The sequence below is a fragment of the Pelodiscus sinensis genome, chromosome 9 (assembly GCF_052426305.1).
Source record: "Pelodiscus sinensis isolate ZL-2025 chromosome 9, ASM5242630v1, whole genome shotgun sequence".
NCBI lineage: Eukaryota > Metazoa > Chordata > Testudines > Trionychidae > Pelodiscus > Pelodiscus sinensis.
Window position 1 is genome coordinate 384,521 of NC_143060.1, and position 26,300 is coordinate 410,820.

Consider the following 26,300-nt stretch of genomic DNA (forward strand, 5'->3'; position numbering starts at 1 on the left):
TTCAGAAATGGCCTAGGAATGTATTTTAAAAATGTAAAAACATAAAAAATTGACTCATTTGGAATCAGCCTCCTTATTATATTAAAATCAGGAACAAACTATGCTATAAAGAAACCTAAACAGCCAAAGCCAGCCCTAGGGCAGCCGGCAGGGCATGAGAGTTACTATTTAACAGGCTTCAATGCCTGGTAGTTTAATTTGTCCATTCTAGGACCCCACATGGAAGAGACAGGCCAAGCCTACATGTTAGCCTGGCTGCCCTGGCATGCAGCAGGGAAGCGGGTGTAGTCACCCACCAGTCTGAATGCTGCTCCCTCATAGAACTCCCTGACACCTCATGTTGTGTGTGAAAGTGATTTGATTACTGTACTTTGGACCCCATGCACAGCTTGACTTTTAGACCAGTTCTGTCTTTTAAGGGTCAGGAAAACAGCGTATCCGCTGCGCTTCCCAGTGACTTTATCTCCAGCACCACCACCTCTCCCCAGGAGAGGAAGCTCAGCCATCGATAACACTTCCTGGTTCTTAGATGTGGTGCTATAGTGGTTGGTTTCACTCTGGCAAAACAGCCTATGATCTCTCTCATACAAAGGCGTGGCGTGGCAAAGGCCATTTTTTCCACCACACTAAGAAATCTGCTCTGTGGGTGAGGATGGCGATGAAGGATAAATCTCATCTGTTCACCAAACATTTCTTGTTCAAAACTTCCAGAACTGTAGGTCTCCCCTTCACTGCATTCAGCTGCCGCTTACATTCCCACGCTGTTTCGCTCTACAAGTTCTTCTATCCTTTTTCAATTAGTAAACTCACAAAGTAACAGAAGCTCCCTCCAGGTTTGGGGAAATTCCAACAGACAAACTTGGGAAGTTAACTCATTCCCTCCTCAATGTTCCTGTTGCTGACGGCAGCTGCCCCATCAGACTCTAGGCCAGTTGCATGGAAACTTTCCTAAAAGATAGGTGCTGACTTGTGCCCATGCATCAGACATGCTTTTCCTCGTCCAGTCACCAACCATCCAGGGAAGCAACACAGCTTTGCAGTTAAGGCTCTATCTTGTGTCAGAAGAGATCCATGTTCAGTTCTCTGGTCTGCTATGACCTTCTTGTGGCCAGTTACTGCAGTTTTCTGTGCCAAGTACCCGACCTATAAAATGGAACCAGTTCTCTATCTTGATTAGTATAAATGAGACTTGGACACTACACTAATCAGGGTATGTCTACACTAGCCACCCTAGTTTGAACTAGGGTGGCAAATGTAGTCATTCGAACTTGAAAATGAAGCCCGGGATTAAAATATCTCAGGCTTTATTTGCATGTTCCCAGGCACAGCCATTTTTAAATGCCCGGTAGTTCGGACTCCCTGCCTACGGCTACACGCGGCATGGGCTAGGTAGTTCAAACTAAAGCCCCTAATTCGGACTACTGTTACTCCTCCTGCAATGAGGAGTAACGGTAGTCCAAATTTGGAGCTTTAGTTCGAAGTACCTAGCCCGTGCCGCATGCAGGGAGTCCGAACTACCGGGCATTTAAAAATGGTGGTGCCCGGGAGCATTTAAATAAAGCCCAGGATATTTTAATCCCGGGCTTCATTTGCAAGTTCGAATGACTACATTAGCCACCCTAGTTCAAACTAGGGTGGCAGTGTAGACATACCCTCAGGGAAACATAAGCCCGTGAGAGTGAGCAGGAACAAAAGCTGGCCAACGCCATTAGGTAGGTCACAAACGCTGAATTTCTGGGTCAGGACTAGATCCACAAATCTTCAGGGTGGGTCTGTAGATTTGCACAACCTGTCTGTAGTTGCACATTCATTTCTCTCCCAGGGTGCAAAGGGGCTAGCTTTGGAATGACCTCAGTGAGAATCTGTGTCCCCAACCCATCAAAGAAGGGCAATTTTTCAGGTCCATACCCATACTTTGTCACTGGCCTTGGGCCTACACTTGCACAGTAGCCCAGCACAGAAAGGCTAGACTATTTGGAGGAGCACCCATTCATTGAGACTTATAGAAAATATCTTTTCAATACCCTGCCTTGAGCTCCAGGCACCTTCGCCATCATTTAAAGATACAATCAACACAAGTAAAGTCAGCAGCTGATCCGTCGCCAAGATAACCATCTCGTGCTCCAAAACCCACAAAACGGGATAAGGGTTGAAGCTCTTTTAGTGTTTGTCTACGCTACGCAGCTTTTAGCAACCAGGCTATGTCAACACAGCCCTAATGCCAAAGGGCAGGGGCTGTGAACGCTGTTAATACTTCCACCCCAAACAAGTGGGTTTCATGTTGTCAGTGGTTCTGCCTACAAAGTAGCATTTACACATGCACTTACTAGGGCTAAACTTTGTCATTCATGGGGGGAGGGGGATTAAGCACCCATGAACAATAAAAGTTTTGTTGAGCAAGTGCCAGAGTAGACACACCCTTACATGAAACTTACATGTTTATCTTATTTCAAAGAAAAATTGAGTGGTGACTTGATTAGCCTTTCACCACCTCCACAGGAAGAAAACAAAGGGCTCTTGACTAGCGGAGAAAGGCATAACCAGACCTAATGACTGGGCACTGATGCCAGACAAATTCCAGTTAGAACTAGGGCAGTCCAACAGTGAGGGCTTGTCTCCACTAGGTCAGGGATTGATGCTGCAGCGATCAAACCATCAACCATTGATTTATTGTGTCTGCTTAGATGCAATTAATCGACCTAGGAGCACTCTCCCATCAATGCTGGTACTCCACCAGGACAAGAAGAGTAACCAGCGTCAATGGGAGAGCAGCCTCTGCCAACCTTACCACATGTGGCGGTTGGTATGTCAACTTCAGCTATGCTACTTGCGCAGCTGAAGCGGATTGACATCAGAAGTTAGTGTAGACAAGGCCTGTGGGTGATTACCCATTGGAACCAACTCCCAAGGGAAGCTGTGGATTCTCCACCTCTTAATGTTTTTATATTCAAACTGGATGCCTCTCTGTTCCAAAAGCTACTGGGGAGTAGGAGCTCAATACAGGGGAAAGTAGATTAAATCAAACGGCCTGGGATCACGAAGGCCAGACTATACCTAATGGCCCCTCTAACGTTCAACGATGAATCTATTAAGCTAATGAATGAAGCTGTCTAGTGTGTTACATAAAGGCTATTTTATTACTATAACAGAGAAATGGGCAGGAGGGCAGTTTAACACTGGAATAAAGGTGGCAGCAAGGGTGAGGAGAGGCAGAATGAACATGTTGGAAGTTAATGTGAAATAACCCAAGGCCATTTTGGGCTCCATACCGCAGGCATGACATCCTAGACCTAGAGCAAGGCGGAGACAGTCCCTAATTATCAGGTATGGGTGCAATTTTATCCCCAATGCACACTGAGCATTTTCACAGACACTACAATATTGGAAAGGGCCCTCCATGACAAATCTTAGTGAAGTTGGGCAGTTAAATGAAATGGGAGGAGTGGGAGAGAGAAGGGGCGCAATGATTTTGGAAAGAAATGAGGACAAGGGACTACTGGCAAACATATGGACTATGTGCACACAAGTGTATTTCTATGTACAAAGGCGTGTGAGGACGTGCCTGTATGCACACACGTGAATATTAACGTGTGTGCATGACTGGGTGAGAGAATGCATGTCTCCATGGCACACACGTGGCTAGGTTTCTGAGAATCCATGTAAGAGAATACGTTTAGCAGCAAGCATTAAAGGAAAGCCCAAAGACAAATGGCTGAATAGAACCCACAAAGCTTCACTGTACGAACCTGAACATTTCTTGCCAGCGCAGTATAAGAAGCCAGTGAATGTGCTCTCCCATTCTGACCTGCAGAGGGGAAAGCTCCAGCAAACATCCCTCAACTTTATGTCACTGTAAGAACTCAGTGCCAGTCACTCCCTGGCACCTCAGCAAGATGTGCCACACGCATAATGGCACCAGGCTTTATTAAAGCAAAACAAGAAACCTTGGGAAATGGCTCATGAAGGATAGCATGGGGCTCTATTAGTGTAAAATACAGTAGGACGAGCTGGAATGCAACAGGAATCTTCAGTTTGTATCCCGAATATAAACAAAAGCTGAGGCCTGCTCATGCACAGACTGCTCTGCTGGGATTTAACAGGCTAGACAGGGGAGGAATGTAAGAGGCTGCACCCCCCATTGAACTGAGCCAACTGACACTTCCTTCCCCATGGAAACACTGACCAGCCCGGGGCTGCAGCAAGGTTGGGCGCGTTCTGCTCCAGATCTTCCAATACAGTTCTAGCTGTTTTTGCCTTTTCACAGTTGTGGGGCTGTCAGGTTCCCTGGATACTTTCAATGCTGAAGCCAAATTCTCACCGCCTTTGGCAGGCTTCAGGTTCCCGGGCGATGTCTGGTCATCCTGCTCAACGAGGACGCAGACGGGGCAAAGAGGAGGGGGTGTACAGTGTCTCATTGGGCTAAGGTGGCAAAGGGGATGCTGAGAGGTCCCCTAATCTGGGACACACTCCAGAACAGTGAAAGTGGGAAGCGGAGTTCTATCAGCTTGCCTCTGATGCAGAGGTAAGGCACGGGCCAGGGAAGAGATGCTACTTTAAAATGAAATGGTTCAAAGGCACCTGTCATCCATCAATGTCAATTACCAAATGCACTTTAAGCAAAGGTGTTTCCCTGCTGCCATTTCCTTACAGCTGTTCACCTCTGAGGTTCCAGAACCAGGTACTCTGAGCTCTTGGCCCTCACTCTTCAAGAGTTAAACTAGAAGCAGTAAATGTGGACGTAACCATCCTCTTGCACCAGGACAAGGCGCCCGCTGTCATCCACAGCAAGGACACGGGGTCTCTTCAGCCGACTTTGGTTGCTCAACACTACCTCTCCTGTCTCACCATCTGGTGAAAATTTAATCACTTTCAACTGATCGACCACAAAGATGTTACTGGCGGAATCGACGCATACGCTGAATGGCTTTGTTAGCAGTGAGTGGGAGGTCTTCAGCACATTGAGAATCAGTCCAGACCTCTCAATGATGACAATCTGCTTCTTGATGAAGTCTGAGACAATGAATTCTTCCCAGGCATTGACAGCAATGAAAAGGAACTTCCCCCCACGGTAATCTCTGGGCTCCACCCTGCCCACGCAGGCTCCTGAAGGGCTGTAAAGGGAGATGGAGCAGAGCGTGCCCTCACTCACAGCAACATAGGAGTCCTCATAGGAGGTGATGGCATAGGAAGACTCTGATCCCCTTAGAAGCAATTTGTGCAGAAACTTGCCCTCAAGGGTCAGGAAGAACAGGAAAGAATCTGAAGAACAAGCCAGGATGTCTCCACAGAGCGAAATGCCAGTAAAGACTCCATCCGAGTCTGGCAGAGGTATTGATTGTTCCAAGTGCCCATCAGCACCATACTGCTTTATCTCATCATTCTCCTGATCCAACAGGAGAATGCCACCAGTGTGAGGCAGAACTGCAATGCCAGTGATATTGGGCTTTTCTTGGGAGCAGCTCTGGTCTACCTCAAAAGTGCAGACACGCTTAGGCCTTTTCCTGTGCCTATTACAATAAGAGGGGTCCTTGGCAGGGGTGCCAAGAGCACTCTCTTCAGAGCTTGGACACGAGTCCTCCTCTGAATCCAAAGGTGAGTTTAGCTCAACCTCAGACTCCTCGCTGGGGGAGGCAGATACCTCGCTAGCTGGCTCAAAAACAGTTTCCGTGTCTCCCTCAGGCTGTTCCCCGGGAAACACAAGACTGAAGAGTGCTGCCTCAGACTGCATTTCCGGCTGATCCCAGGCTATGGTCAATTCAGGGATCTGGCGCTCTAGTTTCCGTGGGATATATGTCTGGAGCTCCTGAATCCGATTCCTTATCATGCCCTCCAAGTGTAAGATCTCATAGTCCTTTCCCACAGAAAGGACCCTTTGAGAGAACTCCTTGGTGCTGACTGCCTTCTCTCTCTGGCTCTGGAGCTCCTCTTTCACCAGGCGACAGCCTTCCATTTGCTGAGTCAGGAAAGCAGACAGCTCGCCCAGCACGGCTTCTTTCTGGGCCAGGACGTAGGAGATAAGGTCATCCACATACTTGGTGATCCTCTCTTTTATGTTCTCTCCTGATGTCTTCAACTTATCTATCGTCTCTTCCACAGCTTTTTCCTGCTCAGAGATGCATGTAACCGTTCCCTCCAGGCTCTGAATTAGCTGCTCGACAGAAGGCCTCTCTCGCTGTACAGCATTTGCCATGGAGACTACCTTGTGCTGGAAATGGTCTAGCATGCGGCAGTCCCTGCAGATGGGAGTGCTGCAGGTGTCACAGAAGAATCGGAGTGCTTCTTGTTGATGGTCCTGGCAGCACAGCTCCTGCAGCAGCCTCATCTCAGCATCATATCCCCCAGCAAGAAACTCCTCCAGCTTCACCACCCTGTGATGAAGAGTGAGACGGGAGCAGCAGTGGCCCTGGTTGCAGGACTGGCACAAGAAATCTTTGCAGTCTAGGCAACGAGCAGTGGCAGTCACAATTTTCTGGGCATCTGAGCAGACTGTGCAGGCCAAGTCCCTGTTGTGTTTAATCTGGAATAACTCCAGGAGGCTGTTGATGAAGAAGTTTGTTTTCAGACTTGAGGCACCTCCTGGGACACCTGTTTTCAGTCGGCACTCAGGACACTGGAGGGATCCATCCCTCACTACTGGTTCCAGACAATGCTGGCAGTAACTGTGTAGACATGGAAGGATTTTTGGCACTGTGTAGAGATCATAGCAGATTTTGCAGGTCAGGAAATCCTCCCGGATTAACTCTTGTAAGGACATTGTCCCATCCAACTGGAGCCTGGAAACAAAACAAAGAAGGGTCAAAATGCACCACTTCTTTCTACACTCACCTGAGTGACAGTTCTGCTGAAGGCTGCAATCCCAAGAAAGAGACAGGCTGATGTATAGGAGAGAGAGGCAGATAAGTCAGAGAGAGGGGAAGAAGACAGGGTCACCGTCTAGCCTGCATCATATTTCTGTCCTTGCATATACTTCTGTTGAATTGGATGTGTGCCTTTAGCGAACACCTGGGACATTTTTGCTTCCTGCCACTACGCAGAAGTGTTTGAATCTATTCACCCAAGGGACACAGGCAAGAAAGAGTTGAGCATCCAGGAATTTTATTCCAATGTTACTAAAATGTATAGTCTAGACAGAAACAAGGAATGGCAGGTGAGAACTAGGTTAATTTAAGAAAGAAGCTAACGGGGAACTAAGCTGGATCATCTGATACAGAGAGGTTCTCTAGGGCTCTGACCCAAATTACTTACTGAAGGAACCCAATATACTTTTTATGAATTTTAGAACATACCACAAAGATTAGGCTATATCAAACCAATTATGGACAAAACAATGTAATCATCATATTAAGATCAGAAACTGCCATTAGCAGCAATATTGGCATGAAAGCATGAGTTTAATCAAGCCATCAAATTAACACAGCAAACCTCTTTATCCCAAAACGGAAAGCTCAAAGCTGTTAATTTAGTTATAAACCACAATCGGAACTTTTATTCAGAGCACCTACACCTCTTTAGTTGGATGACTAGTTCAGTACAGAAATTACACTTTCTTATGTCTTCAGCACACCCTCAGAAGCCTATTAATGCTTTCCTCCCAGAACTTCTCTGTAAGGTAGTCAGTTTCTGACACTTAATGCTTTTTGTCAGCGGACGTAAAGTAAAAATGGCTCCACCTCTGATGGGGAGACACTTTTCTTTAGGTAAGCGAAGACCCTAATACATTATTCTCCAAAATTCAATAGTCAACCTTGTCTTGGCATATTATACATATCTGGGTACGCGCTAGGGATGTAAGCGACTAGTTGAGTAGTCGTCTGCCATTAAGCCTATGCTTATTGGGTAGTCAGGTCACTAGCTGACTACTCGCCCCCTCCCCCACCCCGCTGCCTCTATCAGAGGCAGTGGGGACTGGGGGAAGCAGAAGCCGGTGGGAGCCACCTTAAAAGCTGCTTCCCCCAGCACCCTCTCCATGGCGGGGAGAGGAGAGGGAAGGGAAGGCAGAAGTCTGCGCAGCAATCCGGGATCCACATAACCCTTGCTGTGGCTCTGCAATTTAATTGTAGTAGGACAGTGGTCACCAACCAGTAGAGGTTTGGCCAAAGGCTGTCAAGTGCTGGCACTTCATCTGCCCCTCTCAGCACTGACATGCTGCTCCTGCCCTCTGCTTTGGAGGCGCCCCTCACCCTGGGAGCCTTCTGCTTGCTGTGCAGGGCACCGGAAGAGAGGAATGAGGGGCACATATGTCAGGGTGCCCCTCCCTCCAACCTGTACCCCATCTCCACAGAGCAGAGGAGGGATGGAGAGAGCTTACTGGCTGCTTTTGGGAGTGGTGCAGGACCATAGTAGGGGTGAGCCTGCCTTAGTCCCTGCACCACCACCCAGAAGCCACCTGTGGTAAGCAGTGCCAAGCTGGCGCCCACATTTTGAACCTGAACCCCTAATGCACCCCAAACTCCTGCTCACAGCCTGATAAAACGAGTGAGGATGGGGGAGGGAGGATGGAGAGAGAAGGGGTGGGGCCACGGAGAAGGGACGGGAAAGAGGCAGGGCAAGGGTGTTGGGTTTGAGGTTCATCCTGGATTGCACTTAAATTCAAAAAGTGATCTCATGCATAAAAAGGTTGGAGACTCCTATAGTAGGAGCTGGGCTGCCTGCGCACCTGGCTCCTACTACATTTAAACTCAGAGCTGCAGCAATTGCATCGACTACGCGATTAGCCAATTAACATCCTTAGTATGCACATGAATAAATCTTATTTTGTTTCAGCAAAGAATATATAAATAATGGATGGATGGACAAAGGTAAGGGTACTTACCTAAATCCAATGAAACCAAAGAGAGCATTTAATTTAGTTATTTAAAATCAGCCATTCAAGAAATTACTCATCAATTAGCAACATTTCTTAAAACACAGCAACGTACTTTAAAGAGTGGCCTTGAGATGGGCAAATATCAAATCCCGCTATCTCCCTGTTTTACCAAGGCCACGGAGGCTGCTCCGGACACCAGAGCAGCCGGTGCCAGTGGCAGGCTGTTCCAGCCTACACCCGTTAACAGGTAAGGCTTAACAGTTAGGGTTAAGGGATGTACAACCCTAACCTCAGTGTCTTCTATTCAGGAATGCACAGCATAACTCTTCTAGTATTTAACTGGATAAACAGTTTGAATCTAAACTTACACAATGCCATTTCCAGAGCCCATTAAAATCACTCCAAGAGTAATTCAAACCTAATACCATGGCAGTGGTTTGACAAGCTTGATCTCATAGTGCTGAGGCTGTGGTGAACCCAATCACAATGCTGCACTGGAAGCTGCTTCTTCCTGATGCTGTGTTCTGGCTGCTTTTGTTCTCTGCTCACAGCTGTCTTGCTGCTGCTACTGGCTTGTAGAGATGTTGACACAAAGATGTGGGATGGGATGAGCCTGTTCAAGTTGAAAGATAGGAGCACAGGAACCATCTATTGCTCCCCAGACCTTCTTTCCACACTCTCACTGAAGGAAGAACATGCATCGCTTTCAGGGTGTTTGTAGGATTCAAATATCAGTCTGTGTCACATTCCATTGGCTTATAACTTCCTGGGCTGGTTCAAATAGCTTCTTCAACTCCTCTATATGCAGTCTAACTGGGGTTAGCGTTTTATTGCTTTTGTTTTGTAATGAGAAAAACCTCAAACATCTTCAACGTTAAGAGCTTAAGCTCTTTCTTCTAATCATTACATTTGGGCTATCATTTTAGCTCCTCTGTTGTTAAAATTCTTCTTCAGATGTGCCCAAACGCTATTTTCCACTTAAAAGTATTTCAGCTTTTAAAATACTCCTTTATTTTATTCTTTATTTGATTCTTAAAGAGTCTCTTTAAATTAGATAATCAGAGAAGGTATTATTTCCTTCTGAAGGAGCCTGGAAACAGGTTTTTCTTGCCTCGCTCATTTTGGTGCGCAAGTTTGCTTATGCATAGCTAGGTAATAAATGCACCATTAATATCAATATGTGTATTCAAATACATTGGTTCATTTTTTTTAATTGTATCCTTTGGTATATATGGTTGTGACTACTTTCTTCCACTATTTGATCTGAGGAAGTGGGTCTGGCCCACGAAAGCTCATCATCTAATAAACCATCTTGTTAGTCTTTAAAGTGCTACATTGTCCTGCATTTTGCTTCAGCTACCCCAGACTAACACGGCTACATTTCTATCACTAATCTGTATTCAAATAGTTTCTTATATTAGTAATCAGTTACATACTAAGGTGACTTTTGAATCCATATTGGCTATGGAACAGGACACTAATCCTATGAAAGGCTTGCTTACAAAAAATTTGCAGATAAACAATTCAAATAAAACTTACACCTTCTTAATCATTTAAATTAGGGATATGAAAGTGTAACCAAGTAAATGGTGAACCAGGGAGCTGCCTGCCTCCTACCAACATGTAACCACTGCATTTTTTTCAGCAGTTACATGTTTAAATACATTTTAACAACTCTAATCTAAATAAAAAAGTGTTTCACCGTCAAATGGGAAGCATGTAAGTAACTAAACTTTGAGAAAACACAGTATAGCTTCAAAAGTTCTCTTTATATATATAAAAAAATTGCCTGGACAGGCCTCCCTTTCCCCTGGTGCCTGGGAGGTGGGGGAAGAGCAGGAGCAGACTTGGGGCCAGCGAAGCCTCAGAGCTGGGGGTAGGAGGGAAGAGCTGGGGCCAATGGGGAGGAGGGGTAAAGAGGCCAGGGGGGCAAGAGTAGGGGTGAGAAGGGCAAGCACTGGGGTGACTTCAGGGCTGAGGACGGGGGGGCAAGAGCCATGGCCCGGGCAGCCTCGGACCGTCCATGGCCTCAAAGGGAGCGGGGGGAGCCTCAGCCCAGTCCAAGACCCTGGCTGCCAGAGGGAGTGAGCTGGGCTGGCTGTGGCCTTGGCCTGGTCCAGGTCAGGCCCAGGCCAACCCCTCCCCCCAGTGGCCGGAGGGAGCAAGCTGGGCCAGCCGCAGCCGCAGCCTTGGCCTGGCCCAACCCTCCGGAGGCCAGAGCCGGTGGATAGCCAGAGCTGGCCTGGCCTTCGTGGAGAGGGTCTGGTGGGCAGGGGAGAAAGAGCCAGGGCGAGCCAGAGCTGCCACACCTTGGGCTGATCCTCCCTGGCGGCCGGGGCGGAGGCGGGGATGCCTGTCCCCAGAGAGGGGGGTTGGCAAGCATAGCAAGAGGGGGCACCACCCCCTAGTTCTTTTAACTGTGTTAAGTATTTATAAACAAATCAGTTTTAACAAGAATATTTTGGGGATTGTTTGTGTGGGTTCAAGCAAAGATTTTCTCTTTGCAATGAATGGGGGTGAGAAGTGAAGCAGCAGAGGACTTAAGCTGATGTTTCTATGGTCAGATATGTGTAATGTCTAAATATTGCTCTTCTTTGGCTTTTCTAAAATAAATATCCTTTCCCATTTTTTCACCTTCTCAATGAGAACATAAATATTTCTGTTTCTTTTCAGGGCCAGGCTGGTGTTATGAACAAGGAAAAGATGTCCTGATGTTAGTCTTTTAACCAAATGGTTCTAATATTTACAATCTATCATTTGTACCAATCACACACTTTGCAACCAAATACAAAAATCACAGTAACTAAAATTCCCTCTCAAACATAATATAAAGAAAAGACTACAGAAAGTTAAAAGCAAAATGGAGTTATAAATTTGCATTCCAAGATCAATAGAGTTGGAGGAAATAATAAGGTTTTATGGCTAAAGAAGTGCCAAACTTGATACTTTTGTTGTCTGTCAACAAATTGAAGGAAGGCAGAGGTTTACTAGCAAGTGCTTGTATAGTGTATTAGCTTATACCCTTATTATTTTAAACAAGCATCAAATATAAATATTGTCACGTGAGTTATCATTTCTAAGCATAATGTGTATGACCATAATTTTAAGTATATCCTAAAATTTAGTAAAGGCAAAGGCAAGTGTGTAAATAACTCTGAGCTATAATGAATGATAATGTTATTACTATCCATAACCAACATGAGCCAGGCTCATTCTATGGGTATAAGAGAACCAAATGCTAGAGCTATGAATTACGGATGTGAACAAACAACTGACTATGTAATAAGCAAATGTTTATTAGATAATCAACACACTAGTCAACTAGTTGCTCTTCCCCTCCTCCTCTATCAAAAAGAGACAGCAAGGTTGGGGAAAAGAGGAGGGGGTGCTTCAAAGTAGCAGCGCCATGAGGAGTCCAGGGGCAGACCCTGGGCTCCACCAGAGCTGCTGCTTTCACATGGCAAGTGCAGCCCGGGGCCAGGATGGGAGTGGCGTTTCAAAGCGGCAGCGCTGCATGGAGCGGGGGGGGGGGGGGGGGAGCCCAGGCCTGCCGGGTGTCCCCTGGCCTGTGCTCCTTGCAGGCAGAGGCGCCTGATGGGAGTGGCGTTTCAAAGCGGCGGCGCTGCATGGAGCGGGGGTGGGGGGGGGGAGCCCAGGCCTGCCGGGTGTCCCCTGGCCTGTGCTCCCTGCAGGAGGCGCCTGATGGGAGTGGCGTTTCAAAGGGGCAGCGCTGCATGGAGCGGGGGGTGAGGGGGGGGGGCCAGGCCTGCCGGGTGTCCCCTGGCCTGTGCTCCCTGCAGGCGGCGCCTGGCGGGAGTGGCGTTTCAAAGGGGCAGCGCTGCATGGAGCAGGGGGGGGGCCCAGGCCTGCCGGGTGTCCCCTGGCCTGTGCTCCCTGCAGGCGGCGCCTGGCGGGAGTGGCGTTTCAAAGGGGCAGCGCTGCATGGAGCGGGGGGGGGGGGCAGGCCTGCCGGGTGTCCCCTGGCCTGTGCTCCCTGCAGGCGGCGCCTGGCGGGCTAGTGGCATTTCAAAGGGGCAGCGCTGCATGGAGCAGGGGGGGGGGGGGCAGGCCTGCCGGGTGTCCCCTGGCCTGTGCTCCCTGCAGGCGGCGCCTGGCGGGCTAGTGGCATTTCAAAGGGGCAGCGCTGCATGGAGCGGGGGGCGGGGGGGGGGGCCAGGCCTGCCGGGTGTCCCCTGGCCTGTGCTCCCTGCAGGAGGCGCCTGGCGGGAGTGGCGTTTCAAAGGGGCAGCGTTGCATGGAGCGGTGGCAGGGGGGGGGGGGCCCAGGCCTGCCGGGTGTCCCCTGGCCTGTGCTCCCTGCAGGAGGCGCCTGGCTGGAGCGGCGTTTCAAAGGGGCAGCGCTGCATGGAGCAGGGGGGGGGGGGGGGGCCCAGGGCCTGTGCTCCCTGCAGGAGGCGCCTGGCTGGAGCGGCGTTTCAAAGGGGCAGCGCTGCATGGAGCGGGGGGAGGGGGGGGGCCTGGGGGGGGGGCTCAGGCCTGTGCTCCCTGCAGGAGGCGCCTGGCGGGCTAGTGGCGTTTCAAAGGGGCAGCGCTGCATGGAGCGGGGGGGGGGGGGCTCAGGCCTGTGCTCCCTGCAGGAGGCGCCTGGCGGGCTAGTGGCGTTTCAAAGGGGCAGCGCTGCATGGAGCGGGGGTGGGTGCGGGCTAGCGGCCTGGCTCAGCCGGTTAGTCTGAGCGCAGCGCCCCAGGGCGGGTCCTGCCGAGGGCTGCATGCCCTGACACACGCAGCTGGGCCGGGCGCGAGGGAAGACACGGGGCACGCGCGGCGCTCGCGAGGGAGGCCCCGCCCCGCAGGAACGTTCGATCTCGGCACAAAGCCCCGGCGTCGGACACCCCTGCGCAGGCGCACTAGCCGGGCCAGTGGCCGCCCCCCACAAAGCGGCGCACGCGCACCAGGCCCCTGCTCGGGCGGCTTCGATGGCAGCGGGCCCGTCAGCTCTGCGCGGCCTCTCGCCAGGCGCGGCCCCGGGCCCTGCCGCGCGCGGACACTGGGGGCCACCGGGCCTCCTCCTCGCCACTCACCCGCCGCCAGCCGCGCTGCTCCTGCCGGACCCCGCCGCTTCCGCTCTCGAGCTGCTACTGCGCAGGCGCGGCCTGCGGGTGACGTCATCGACCTTCCGGGAGCCGCTCCGCGCGCCGCACGTCCGGCTCTGGCTCCCGCGGGCGGGGCTGCGGACGGGTCCCTGAAGGGGGAGGGGCCGGGGGCGGGGCGACGGGGGACACACTGGAGAGTCGAGCCAATAGAAATCTGAGGCGGTTCCACAGGCCACGTGCAGAGCAGGGAGGGGCAGGACCAGTGGCTCCCCCATCAGAGAGAGAGAGAGAGAGAGAGAGAGAGAGAGTGTGCGTCCGTCTGTCTGTCCCTATCGGATACAGTGTGTGCGTCCGTCTGTCTGTCTGTCCCTATCGGATACAGTGCGTCCGTCTGTCTGTCTGTCTGTCCCTATCGGATACAGTGTGTGCGTCCGTCTGTCTGTCTGTCCGTCCCTATCGGATACAGTGTGTGCGTCCGTCTGTCCGTCCCTATCGGATACAGTGTGTGCGTCCGTCTGTCTGTCCGTCCCTATCGGATACAGTGTGTGCGTCTGTCTGTCTGTCCCTATCGGATACAGTGTGTGCGTCTGTCTGTCTGTCCCTATCGGATACAGTGCGTCCGTCTGTCTGTCTGTCCCTATCGGATACAGTGTGTGCGTCCGTCTGTCTGTCCGTCCCTATCGGATACAGTGTGTGCGTCTGTCTGTCTGTCCCTATCGGATACAGTGTGTGCGTCTGTCTGTCTGTCCCTATCGGATACAGTGTGTGCGTCCGTCTGTCTGTCCCTATCGGATACAGTGCGTCCGTCTGTCTGTCTGTCCCTATCGGATACAGTGTGTGCGTCCGTCTGTCTGTCTGTCCCTATCGGATACAGCGTCTGTCTGTCCGTCCCTATCGGATACAGTGTGCGCGTCTGTCTGTCCGTCCCTATCGGATACAGTGTGCGCGTCTGTCTGTCCGTCCCTATCGGATACAGTGTGTGCGTCCGTCTGTCCGTCCCTATCGGATACAGTGTGTGCGTCTGTCTGTCTGTCCCTATCGGATACAGTGTGTGCGTCTGTCTGTCTGTCCCTATCGGATACAGTGTGCGCGTCCGTCTGTCCGTCCCTATCGGATACAGTGTGCGCGTCCGTCTGTCCGTCCCTATCGGATACAGTGTGTGCGTCCGTCTGTCCGTCCCTATCGGATACAGTGTGTGCGTCTGTCTGTCTGTCCCTATCGGATACAGTGTGTGCGTCTGTCTGTCCGTCCCTATCGGATACAGTGTGTGCGTCTGTCTGTCTGTCCCTATCGGATACAGTGTGTGCGTCTGTCTGTCCGTACCTATCGGATACAGTGCGTGCGTCTGTCTGTCTGTCCCTATCGGATACAGTGTGTGCGTCTGTCTGTCCGTCCCTATCGGATACAGTGTGTGCGTCTGTCTGTCTGTCCCTATCGGATACAGTGTGTGCGTCTGTCCGTCCCTATCGGATACAGTGCGTGCGTCTGTCTGTCTGTCCCTATCGGATACAGTGTGTGCGTCTGTCTGTCCGTCCCTATCGGATACAGTGTGTGCGTCTGTCTGTCTGTCCCTATCGGATACAGTGTGTGCGTCTGTCTGTCCGTCCCTATCGGATACAGTGTGTGCGTGTCTGTCTGTCCGTCCCTATCGGATACAGTGTGTGCGTCCGTCTGTCTGTCCCTATCGGATACAGTGTGTGCGTCCGTCTGTCCGTCCCTATCGGATACAGTGTGTGCGTCCGTCTGTCTGTCCCTATCGGATACAGTGTGTGCGTCCGTCTGTCTGTCCCTATCGGATACAGTGTGTGCGTCTGTCTGTCTGTCCCTATCGGATACAGTGCGTCCGTCTGTCTGTCCGTCCCTATCGGATACAGTGTGTGCGTCTGTCTGTCTGTCCCTATCGGATACAGTGCGTCCGTCTGTCTGTCCCTATCGGATACAGTGTGTGCGTCTGTCTGTCCGTCCCTATCGGATACAGTGCGTGCGTCCGTCTGTCTGTCCCTATCGGATACAGTGCGTGCGTCTGTCTGTCTGTCCCTATCGGATACAGTGCGTCCGTCTGTCTGTCTGTCCCTATCGGATACAGTGTGTGCGTCTGTCTGTCTGTCCCTATCGGATACAGTGCGTCCGTCTGTCTGTCCCTATCGGATACAGTGTGCGCGTCTGTCTGTCTGTCCCTATCGGATACAGTGTGCGCGTCTGTCTGTCTGTCCCTATCGGATACAGTGTGTGAGTCTGTCTGTCCGTCCCTATCGGATACAGTGTGTGCGTCTGTCTGTCTGTCTGTCCCTATCGGATACAGTGTGTGCGTCCATCTGTCTGTCCCTATCGGATACAGTGTGTGCGTCCGTCTGTCTGTCCGTCCCTATCGGATACAGTGTGTGCGTCTGTCTGTCCGTCCCTATCGGATACAGTGTGTGCGTCCGTCTGTCTGTCCCTATCGGATACAGTGTGTGCGTCTGTCTGTCTGGCCCTATCGGATACAGTGCGTCTGTCTGTCCCTATCGGATACAGTGCGTCCGTCTGTCTGTCCGTCCCTATCGGATACAGTGTGTGCGTCTGTCTGTCTGTCCCTATCGGATACAGTGCGTCCGTCTGTCTGTCCCTATCGGATACAGTGTGTGCGTCTGTCTGTCCGTCCCTATCGGATACAGTGTGTGCGTCCGTCTGTCCGTCCCTATCGGATACAGTGTGTGCGTCCGTCTGTCTGTCCCTATCGGATACAGTGCGTGCGTCCGTCTGTCTGTCCCTATCGGATACAGTGCGTGCGTCTGTCTGTCTGTCCCTATCGGATACAGTGCGTCCATCTGTCTGTCTGTCCCTATCGGATACAGTGTGTGCGTCTGTCTGTCTGTCCCTATCGGATACAGTGCGTCCGTCTGTCTGTCCCTATCGGATACAGTGTGTGCGTCTGTCTGTCTGTCCCTATCGGATACAGTGTGCGCGTCTGTCTGTCTGTCCCTATCGGATACAGTGTGTGAGTCTGTCTGTCCGTCCCTATCGGATACAGTGTGTGCGTCTGTCTGTCTGTCTGTCCCTATCGGATACAGTGTGTGCGTCCATCTGTCTGTCCCTATCGGATACAGTGTGTGCGTCCGTCTGTCTGTCCGTCCCTATCGGATACAGTGTGTGCGTCTGTCTGTCCGTCCCTATCGGATACAGTGTGTGCGTCCGTCTGTCTGTCCCTATCGGATACAGTGTGTGCGTCTGTCTGTCTGTCCCTATCGGATACAGTGCGTCTGTCTGTCCCTATCGGATACAGTGTGCGCGTCTGTGTCTGTCTGTCCCTATCGGATACAGTGTGTGCGTCTGTCTGTCTGTCCCTATCGGATACAGTGCGTCCGTCTGTCTGTCCGTCCCTATCGGATACAGTGTGTGCGTCTGTCTGTCTGTCCCTATCGGATACAGTGCGTCCGTCTGTCTGTCCCTATCGGATACAGTGTGTGCGTCTGTCTGTCTGTCCCTATCGGATACAGTGTGTGCGTCCGTCTGTCTGTCTGTCCCTATCGGATACAGTGTGTGCGTCTGTCTGTCTGTCCCTATCGGATACAGTGTGTGCATCCGTCTGTCCGTCCCTATCGGATACAGTGTGTGCGTGTCTGTCTGTCCGTCCCTATCAGATACAGTGTGTGCGTCCGTCTGTCCCTATCGGATACAGTGTGTGCGTCTGTCTGTCCGTCCCTATCGGATACAGTGTGTGCGTCTGTCTGTCCCTACCGGATACAGTGTGTGCGTCCGTCTGTCCCTATCGGATACAGTGTGTGCGTCTGTCTGTCCGTCCCTATCGGATACAGTGTGTGCATCTGTCTGTCCCTACCGGATACAGTGTGTGCGTCCGTCCGTCTGTCCGTCCCTATCGGATACAGTATGTGCGTCCGTCCGTCTGTCCGTCCCTATCGGATACAGTGTGTGCGTCCGTCTGTCTGTCCCTATCGGATACAGTGTGTGCGTGTCTGTCTGTCCGTCCCTATCGGATACAGTGTGTGCGTCTGTCTGTCTGTCCCTATCGGATACAGTGTGTGCGTGTCTGTCTGTCCGTCCCTATCGGATACAGTGTGTGCGTCTGTCTGTCTGTCCCTATCGGATACAGTGTGTGCGTGTCTGTCCGTCCCTATCGGATACAGTGTGTGCGTCCGTCTGTCCCTATCGGATACAGTGTGTGCGTCTGTCTGTCCGTCCCTATCGGATACAGTGTGTGCGTCTGTCTGTCCGTCCCTATCGGATACAGTGTGTGCGTCCGTTTGTCTGTCCGTCCCTATCGGATACAGCGTGTGCGTCCGTTTGTCTGTCCGTCCCTATCGGATACAGTGTGTGCGTCCGTCTGTCTGTCCCTATCAGATACAGTGTGTGCGTCCGTCTGTCTGTCCGTCCCTATCAGATACAGTGTGTGCGTCCGTCTGTCTGTCCGTCCTTATCGGATACAGCGTCTGTCTGTCTGTCCCTATCGGATACAGTGCGTCCATCTGTCTGTCCGTCCCTATCAGATACAGTGTGTGCGTCTGTCTGTCTGTCTGTCCGTCCCTATCAGATACAGTGTGTGCGTCCGTCTGTCTGTCTGTCCCTATCGGATACAGTGCGTCCGTCTGTCTGTCCGTCCCTATCGGATACAGTGTGTGTCTGTCCATCCCTACCAGATACAGTGTGTGCGTCTGTCTGTCTGTCCGTCCTTATCAGATACAGTGCGTCTGTCTGTCCGTCCCTATCAGATACAGTGTGTGTGTGTGTGTCTGTCTGTCTGTCCCTATCATATAGAGAAAGAGAGAGACAGTGCGTCTGTCCGTCTGTCCCTATCAGATACAGTGTGTGTCTGTCTGTCTATCTCTATCAGATAGAGAAAGAGAGAGACAGTGCGTCTGTCCGTCTATCCCTATCAGGTAGAGTGTGTGTGTGTGTGTCTGTCCCTATCTGATAGAGAAAGAGAGAGACTGTGCGTCTGTCCCCATCAGATACAGTGTTTGTATCTGTCTGTCTGTCTGTGCCTATCAGATACAGTGTGTCTGTCCATCTGTCCCTATCAAATAGAGTGTGTCTGTCTGTCCGTCCTTATCAGATAGAGTGTCTGTCTGTCTGTCTGTCTGTGCCTATCAGATAGAGTGTGTGTGTGTGTCTGTCCGTCTGTCCTCATCACGTACAGTGTGTCTGTCCGTCTGTCCCTATCAGAGTGTGTGTCTGTCTGTCTGTCCATATCAGATAGAGTGTCTGTCTGTCCTCATGAGATAGGGTGTGTGTGTGTCTGTCCGTCTGTCCTCATCAGATAGTGAGTGTGTGTGTGTCTGTCCATCTGTCCCCATCAGATAGGGCGTGTGTGTGTCTGTCCGTCTGTCCCCATAAGATAGGGTGTGTGTGTGTCTGTCCGTCTGTCTGTCCCCATCAGATACTGATTGTGTGTGTGTGTCTGTCTGACTGTCCCCATCAGATAGTGAGTGAGTGTGTGTGTGTGTCTGTCTGTCTGTCTGTCTGTCTGTCCTCATCAGATACAGCGTGTGTGTGTGTGTCTGTCTGTCCTCATCAGATGGGGGGGGGGGGATATCTCTGTTTGTCTGTCCCCATCAGATAGAGTGTGTGTGTGAGAGAGAGTGTGTCTATCTGATGGGGACAGACCGACAGAGACAGACACCCCCTATCTGATGGGGGGGGTGAGACAGACAGACACACACACACATACACTGTTTCCCCCCCCCCATCAGATGGGGGGGGTGTCTGTCTGTCTGTCTCCATCAGATAGAGGTTGTGTGTGTGTGTGTGTGTGTGTGTGTGTGTGTCTTCCGCCCCCCCCATCAGATAGGGTGTGTGTCTGTGTGTGTCGGTCCGTCCCCATCAGATAGAGGGTGTGTGTGTCTGTCTGTCTGTCTGTCTCCCCCCCCATCAGATAGAGAGTGTCTGTCTGTCTGTCTTTCTCCATCAGATAGCAGGTGTGTGTCTGTCTGTCTGTCTCCTCCACCCATCAGATAGAGGGTGTGTGTGTGTGTGTCTCTGTCTCGCTTCGCTCATCAGATAGGGGAGGGTGTCTGTCTGTCTTTCTCGCTCCCTCCCGCCATCAGATAGAGGGGTGTGTGTGAGTGTATAGTGGATGTGGGTGTAGCCTGGGATCAGCTGTGCAGCACTGCCCCTTGGAAACACCCATGGGGGGGCAGTACTACCCCATCGACTAATCGTATAGTCAAGGCAGAAATGCATCGACTGTTCGATTAGTGAAATACACACTAGTTAGCACCCTTAGTGCAGAGAGTCATGGGGGCTGCTGAGGTGAAAGGCCAGTCACTCTCTCTGGGAAGAGAGAGAAGAGTTTGAGGATTACAGGGGTACATGCAGGCCACAGCTCTTCTCTGGAATGAGGGGAAAGGTTTGGAGCTGGTATGCCTAGAGAAAGGAGAGACACCAGAAAGGCAGGAAGCAGCTCAGGGAAGTCAGTGAAGGCAGGCCAAGGGAAGAGCAGAACTGCTTGGTTGGGGAACCCTGGACTAGAACCTGGTGTAGCGACATGGACGTGTGGCCCAGACTGGCAGGACAGTGAATGGGGAGACTCCAGCCTAGCCGTCACAGGCAGAGAGCCTTTGAAAGACTCTGATACCGCACAAGGGGCAATGCTGAATGGCCTGAGTGAAAGACTGACTCCGGAAGGAGATGTTGCAGACCCTGGCACGAGAGCGGGCTCGCAGACCAGGGAGAGAGCATGCACACTCTGGAAAGGGGAGTCACCCTCAAGAGAGATTCATCAAGGCTGGAAACTCGATTGTTCTCACATCTGCTCACTCAGTTAAAAACACAACAACCCCGCCCTATGGATGGATGTCAAAACTGAGAATGAGGCAAGTTAGATGGTTCAGAAGGGCTCTTTTGGAGGAGCAGCCAATATACAAGAGAGATGACTCTTTTTTAAAATAGAACTGAGTGTAATGGCAGCTGTCAGACAAGAGCACCTCCAACCATGCAACAAACAAAACTAGATTTCGCCTTCTTCTACCCCCCCACTTTGTCAAAGAAGCCAAGCTCTCAGCCAGCTGTAGAGGAAATAAGGAGTTTACTTTATTTGCAATGTCAGTAAGGTCTGATGTGCAAATTTCCTGTCCGGCTTCCCTGGAAGATTAACAAAACTTGAGCAAAGACTGTGAAAATAGTAAAAAAAAACTTGCCCACATGCTCAGGGTTTAGCTGATCGCCATATTTGGGGTCGGTCAGGAATTTTCCTCCAGGGTAGAATGGCAGAGACCCTGGAGGTTTTTCGCCTTCCTCTGTAGCATGGGGCACAGATCACAGCTGGAGGATTCTCTGCATCTTGGGGCCTTCACAGTATTTGAAGGCTTCAATATCTGAGATATAGGTGAGAGGGTTATTCTAGGAGGGGTGCGTGAGATTCTGTGGCCTGCACTGTGCAGGGGGTCAGACTAGATGATCATAATGGTTCCTTCTGACCTTAAAGTCTATGAGCCCAGCATTGAGCTGGAAGGGGGCAGGGCCTACGCACGTGGGGGGGCCCCGAGGCCACCTACAGCCCCACCCCTACCATGGGGAGGGGAAGAGCGCACACCTCCCAGCCCCGGAGCAGTGGGAATAGGGCTGGCCTTAAGCCAATTCACCCGATTCCCCCAAATGGGGCCCCACGCCTAAAGGGGCCCCATGCCCAGAACCCAGAAGTGTGCCAGGCACCATGGGCAGCGAGTTAATATTCAGAGCCGGGGGCCCTGCTCCAGCAATATGTGGAGCTGGGTCTCTCCCCCAGCTCTGCCTGGAGCAGGCCCCGGCTCCCCCTCCGCCGGCCCTCCCACACATGTCCTCCCACCTCACCCCCAGAGCGTCCCCTTCGGCCCCGGACCATCCCTGCCGTGCATGGCTGTCAATGCGGCTCCCCCTCGCTGGCTGCTGCCATGCGCAGCGTTGCAGGTGAGCGGGGAGGACATCCGGGCGTGACATGATGTCATGGCCCAGGACTTTAAAATTGCTCGGCGGTGCGTGGTCTAGCCTCCCGGTTCGGAGTCTGGGGGCCAAGCGCAGACTCCGGCCCCGCAAAGTGGAAGGCAGAAGGTAAGGTACGGGGAAAACTCGGGAGAAGGGGTGGGAGGGGAAGGGGCTTATGTGGAGGGGGAGGAGAGACAAATGCCAGGGGGCCAAGTGCAGACAATGAGGAAAAGGGCAGGAAGGGAGGTGTCAGTGGGAGGGGGGATAGGGTGATGCTGGGAGAGGAGACGGTAAGGGCATTGGAGGCTAGATGGGGGAGGGGAAGGTGCTGAGAGAAGGCTTGAAAGAAGGGGTGGGCATGAGGAAGGTAGGGATGGAGCAAGGCATGTGTAAGGGCACAGGGGCAGGAGGAAACAGGGGCAGAGAGTGGTGAGTGGGTGGGCACTATTACTATCTCTTGATCCTTTGCCTTCAGCACTTTTAGCCCTGGTACTCCCATAATCCATTGTTCTTTTGCTGCACTTATTGGGGTCAAATCTGAATTTCTCCAAGATCTAGCTGTTTAGGTTCCTCTCATACAATTCCACTACAAGCTCCTGTTTTGGCTAACAAACCAGCATGACTATTTTTTTCAGGCATACGAGTCCTGTTTTACTATGAGCTTGCAGCTTTTGAATTTAGGGTCGATGTTCTGGAGTGGATATTTGCACTGATAATTTACTAAAATACTGCACAACTGATGTAAATACCATCTAAGGATGCAAATCCATAAACATTCCATACTGGTAAGAATTCTATGAGTGAGTTACATACCCAAGCTGAATCTAAAAAAAGAATCCAGTGGTGGTTCTCTTTAGTAATGGCCAGGTTTGGTATCGCCCCAGTACACACGCCTCTGCTGCAAGTTATGCCTATTGAGCTGAATGAGGAGCACAGGAGCATGGTATTTCCCAGTGTCCATGTCCCTCAAATTTACTTTAATCTGGACACCAGTAGAATAGGTATTTGATTTTGGAGGAATCCCATAAGTTTCAAACTCTGTACATACTTTTCCCTGACTGTACTTTTCCCTGGTAACTGGATCTGTCAACAAAAGCATTGCTCTCCAAGGTATACATTCCTGGCTCTGTGATAGAAATGTAGCTGTGTTAGTCTGGTGTAGCTGAAACAAAATACAGGACTATGTAGCACTTTAAAGACTAACAAGATGGTTTATTAGATGATGAGCTTTCGTGGGCCAGACCCACTTCCTCAGATCAAATAGTGGAAGAAAATAGTCACAACCATATATACCAAAGGATACAATTAAAAAAAATAAACACATATGAAAAGTGAGTTATAAGATCAAGAACACATATTCCTGCACATCCAGAAATATAATTTATGCTATCATGTGCCAAAAGTGTCCGTCTGCTATGTACATTGGACGAACGTCTCAGACACTTCGCCAAAGGATCAATGCCCACAAAACAGATATTAGACAGGATCACAAAGAAAAACCAGTTTCTTGCCATTTCAACCAGAAAGGACATTGTCTCAATGACTTGATTACCTGCATCCTGCTTCAAAGACCTTTTAAGACTTCACTTGAAAGAGAATCCTCTGAACTGTCATTCATGCTTAAATTCGACACTTTATACCTAAGCTTAAACAAAGACATTAATTATCTTACCCATTACAAAGATAGCTTCCCCAATTATCACCTCTAATATCATTAACTCACAGACTTTTACCTTTCTCTCCCCCCCACCCCATGCCGCTTCTGTTCTTAAATGTGATTTGTCCTTTTCATATGTGTTCATTTTTTTAAATTATACCCTTTGGTATATATGGTTGTGACAATTTTCTTCCACTATTTGATCTGAGGAAGTGGGTCTGGCCCACGAAAACTCATCACCTAATAAACCATCTTGTTAGTCTTTAAAGTGCTACATAGTCCTGTTTTTTATTCCTGGCTCTGTTACTGTTCGAACTGCGTCACAGATAGAAATGACAACAGACTGATTATCCAGCACCTGAGTTGTGGTCACACTCAGGAAGTGGTCAGATCTATAATGCATCAATGTTTCCTTAGAAAGTCTACTCCCAGTAAGTGGTAAGGTTCTTTCAGTTTTGCTAGTGCACATTTATTTCCTCTTTAGGCCTCCAACCTCTGTCTCTACTGGCTTTGATAATACAACATGTTGATGGTATCATGAGCTTTCAAGCTCAGGATACCATCTACATGTTGTTAGTCCTTAAAGTGCTCCCAGACCATTTGTTATTTTTTAACTTTATCCTGTACAGACTAACTCGGCTACCTCTCTCAAGCCTTTGATAATACAGTAGCTGAACATTAGCTGTGCTGACAGAAGCACTCTTCTGGGGGCACAGTTACAGCTATTCAGGAGTTTCTGCCAGCATTGCTGGGATTTTTCACACTTAAAACCGAGGTAGCCTTGTGGGCAACATTTTGCAGGGTAGAGCAGACCAGAGTTAAAAACATCCACCAACAGTCCCTCACTATGGTTGTATCTACAGTACAAACATCAGCTGCATCCCTCAGGGCGTGGAGATGCCCTGATTGATGGCTTATATTTGCAAAAATGCAGTTTTGCCAGTATAACTGCATCTACACTTGAGGTATTTGCCATCACAGGTATGTTGGTCACAGTCAAACCCCTGACCATCAAATGTGGGGCTAAAAGGGACCTCAAGAGGTCATCTGGTCTCTTTCGGATTAAGTACATTTAGATCGTCCAAGGAAAAGTTCCTAGTTTGACCTGGTCTATGGAGAACTGTTTAACAAATAAAGAACTCTAATCAATAGGCTCTTTCTGAAAATGGGACTTTGATACGTTTTGATTAGGATTGTTTTTCAGTTTGTTTCAAAAGGCTCTATTTTCATTTGGATATTTTTCTGTATGTTTTAATCAGTAAAACTCCAAATTTTGCAAGGATTTTTCTAGTATGTTTGCCATGGGATTAAGGCCTGGTCTACACTTAAAATGTATAGTTACAAAGCTATGTCAGTTAAGGCTGTAGCCTTTTTTTGTTTTACGCTATACCAGCATAAAAAACACTTTTCTAACATAGACAAGGCCTAAGCAGGCCCATTTCTCTGTACTCAAGCACCAAACCAGGATGTACAGTGATGGGTCAGGTTAACACCTTTGACTCTGAGCCCATTCATGCTATCAGCATTAACACAGCACATCTCCCATCAATCACAATTCACAGTTCTAGGAGCTGAGATTTTAAGGAAAACCGAATATCGTGAGTCATGATAAAATCAGATAGTTGGCATCAATGCTCATTATATTGGAACTGACCAGATGGGGAAGGCAATTTTAAGAGCAGAAACACAGATTCACTTTGAATCCCAGCTCTGCAACCCCCTCTCTGCCTGTATCGTGCTGAGGGGAGATGGCAAGTCAGAGATGAGGTCAGGATCACAGGTCTGTGGGAAGAGGGGATTCTAGTAGGGTATAGTAAAAGAAATCCCTAATGGTGTCCCTAACCTGAAATTGGGCTGCGTTTCTGGGATCATTGGATTTTTTCTCCCAAAGGATTAAAGATCTCAGAGCCTTTTGTTCTAAGGAATGAAATATTAACCCCAGTTTTGGCCCAGTTCTAATTCTGGGACTTCCATTCTGTCCCATGACTGTATTTGGTTATTTAATCTCTGCATAGATCACTCTAGAAAGCAAACAAAGACATAAGGAGCTTATCAGCTGTGCTGCATGGGGGACAGTGCAACACCGGCAGGAAAGGAGAGAGGGTTGCACACAATAAAGGGAGCTGTGCCTTCCACTGGACAGTTCGGAGACTCCACCCTGGGCCCCGTGCTTTTGGGGGTCCCACAGTGCCCGGGTCAGCCTGGGGCACCAGTGGAAGACCTGGTGATGAAAGCAGGGCTCAGGCTGGGACCTACACTGATTGTTGGCAGCAGGAAGTAGTGACCTTGCCCCCGCCCACTTGCAGGACTTGGGGGAAGAGCTTGAACCACCCCCACACACACTGGTGGTGGCAGGAAGCAGGTCAAGGTAGCTGGGCACTAGGGGAGTAGAGTGGGCTGGGCCAGGTCACTCCGCTTCCCCCCACTGCTGGTGTGGGGGAGGGCCTGGCTCTGGCTGTTGCTTAGTTTCCCAGGCCGCGTCGCTGGAGGAAGAGAACTTGGCGGAAGATGTGGAATGGAGACGGAGAAGGGATGGGGAAAGGCAGGGCGGGAGCTTGGGCAAGGGTTGGAGTGGGGGTCGGGTAGGGGGAGATCCTGGGGCAGAGTGGGGGGGTGTCCTGGGCCCTTCACCCCCCAAAGCATGGCTCTGAAGAGAGGAAGCTGCTTGTCTTCATACAGAGTTTAAAAATGTGCATTTTATTTTGCTTGTGCAGTTTCCATGAGACCCGTGTGTCTTCTTTGCTGCCTGATGCTGAATTTCATCCCACAGATGTCTGTAGTCCACCCTGGGATGACGCAGCCCCGCAGATGCAGCCAGTAAAGCTGGGACACTTTCAAATAATGATGGGCTGCACAGCCTTGTAGGCAGGAGGGCAGCCAGTCACCAA

General features: G+C 50.5%; 1 protein-coding gene across 3 annotated transcripts; it reads right to left on the reverse strand.

Annotated features, from left to right (window-relative positions):
* On the reverse strand, positions 1–14,005 carry LOC102444286 (E3 ubiquitin-protein ligase TRIM56-like). 3 transcript variants are annotated; one of them, XM_089780357.1, is made up of 3 exons: positions 13,848–13,862; positions 9,232–9,488; positions 1–6,773 (listed from the first exon to the last, which is right to left on the reverse strand). In XM_089780357.1, the coding sequence occupies exon 3, from the start codon at positions 6,752–6,754 to the stop codon at positions 4,718–4,720; it is 2,037 nt and encodes a 678-aa protein (XP_089636483.1). In that variant the 5' UTR covers positions 6,755–6,773; positions 9,232–9,488; positions 13,848–13,862; the 3' UTR covers positions 1–4,717. The 3 variants fall into 3 exon arrangements, with proteins under 3 accessions (XP_089636483.1, XP_075770718.2, XP_089636482.1); XM_075914603.2 differs by lacking the exon at positions 9,232–9,488 and having other exon boundaries at positions 13,848–14,005; XM_089780356.1 differs by lacking the exon at positions 13,848–13,862 and having other exon boundaries at positions 9,232–12,313.
* Between the last annotated feature and the right edge of the window lie 12,295 nt (positions 14,006–26,300).

Excerpts from the sequence above, each read along its gene's own strand:
- LOC102444286 (XM_075914603.2), bottom strand. The coding sequence starts at position 6,754 with ATGTCCTTACAAGAGTTAATCCGGGAGGATTTCCTGACCTGCAAAATC.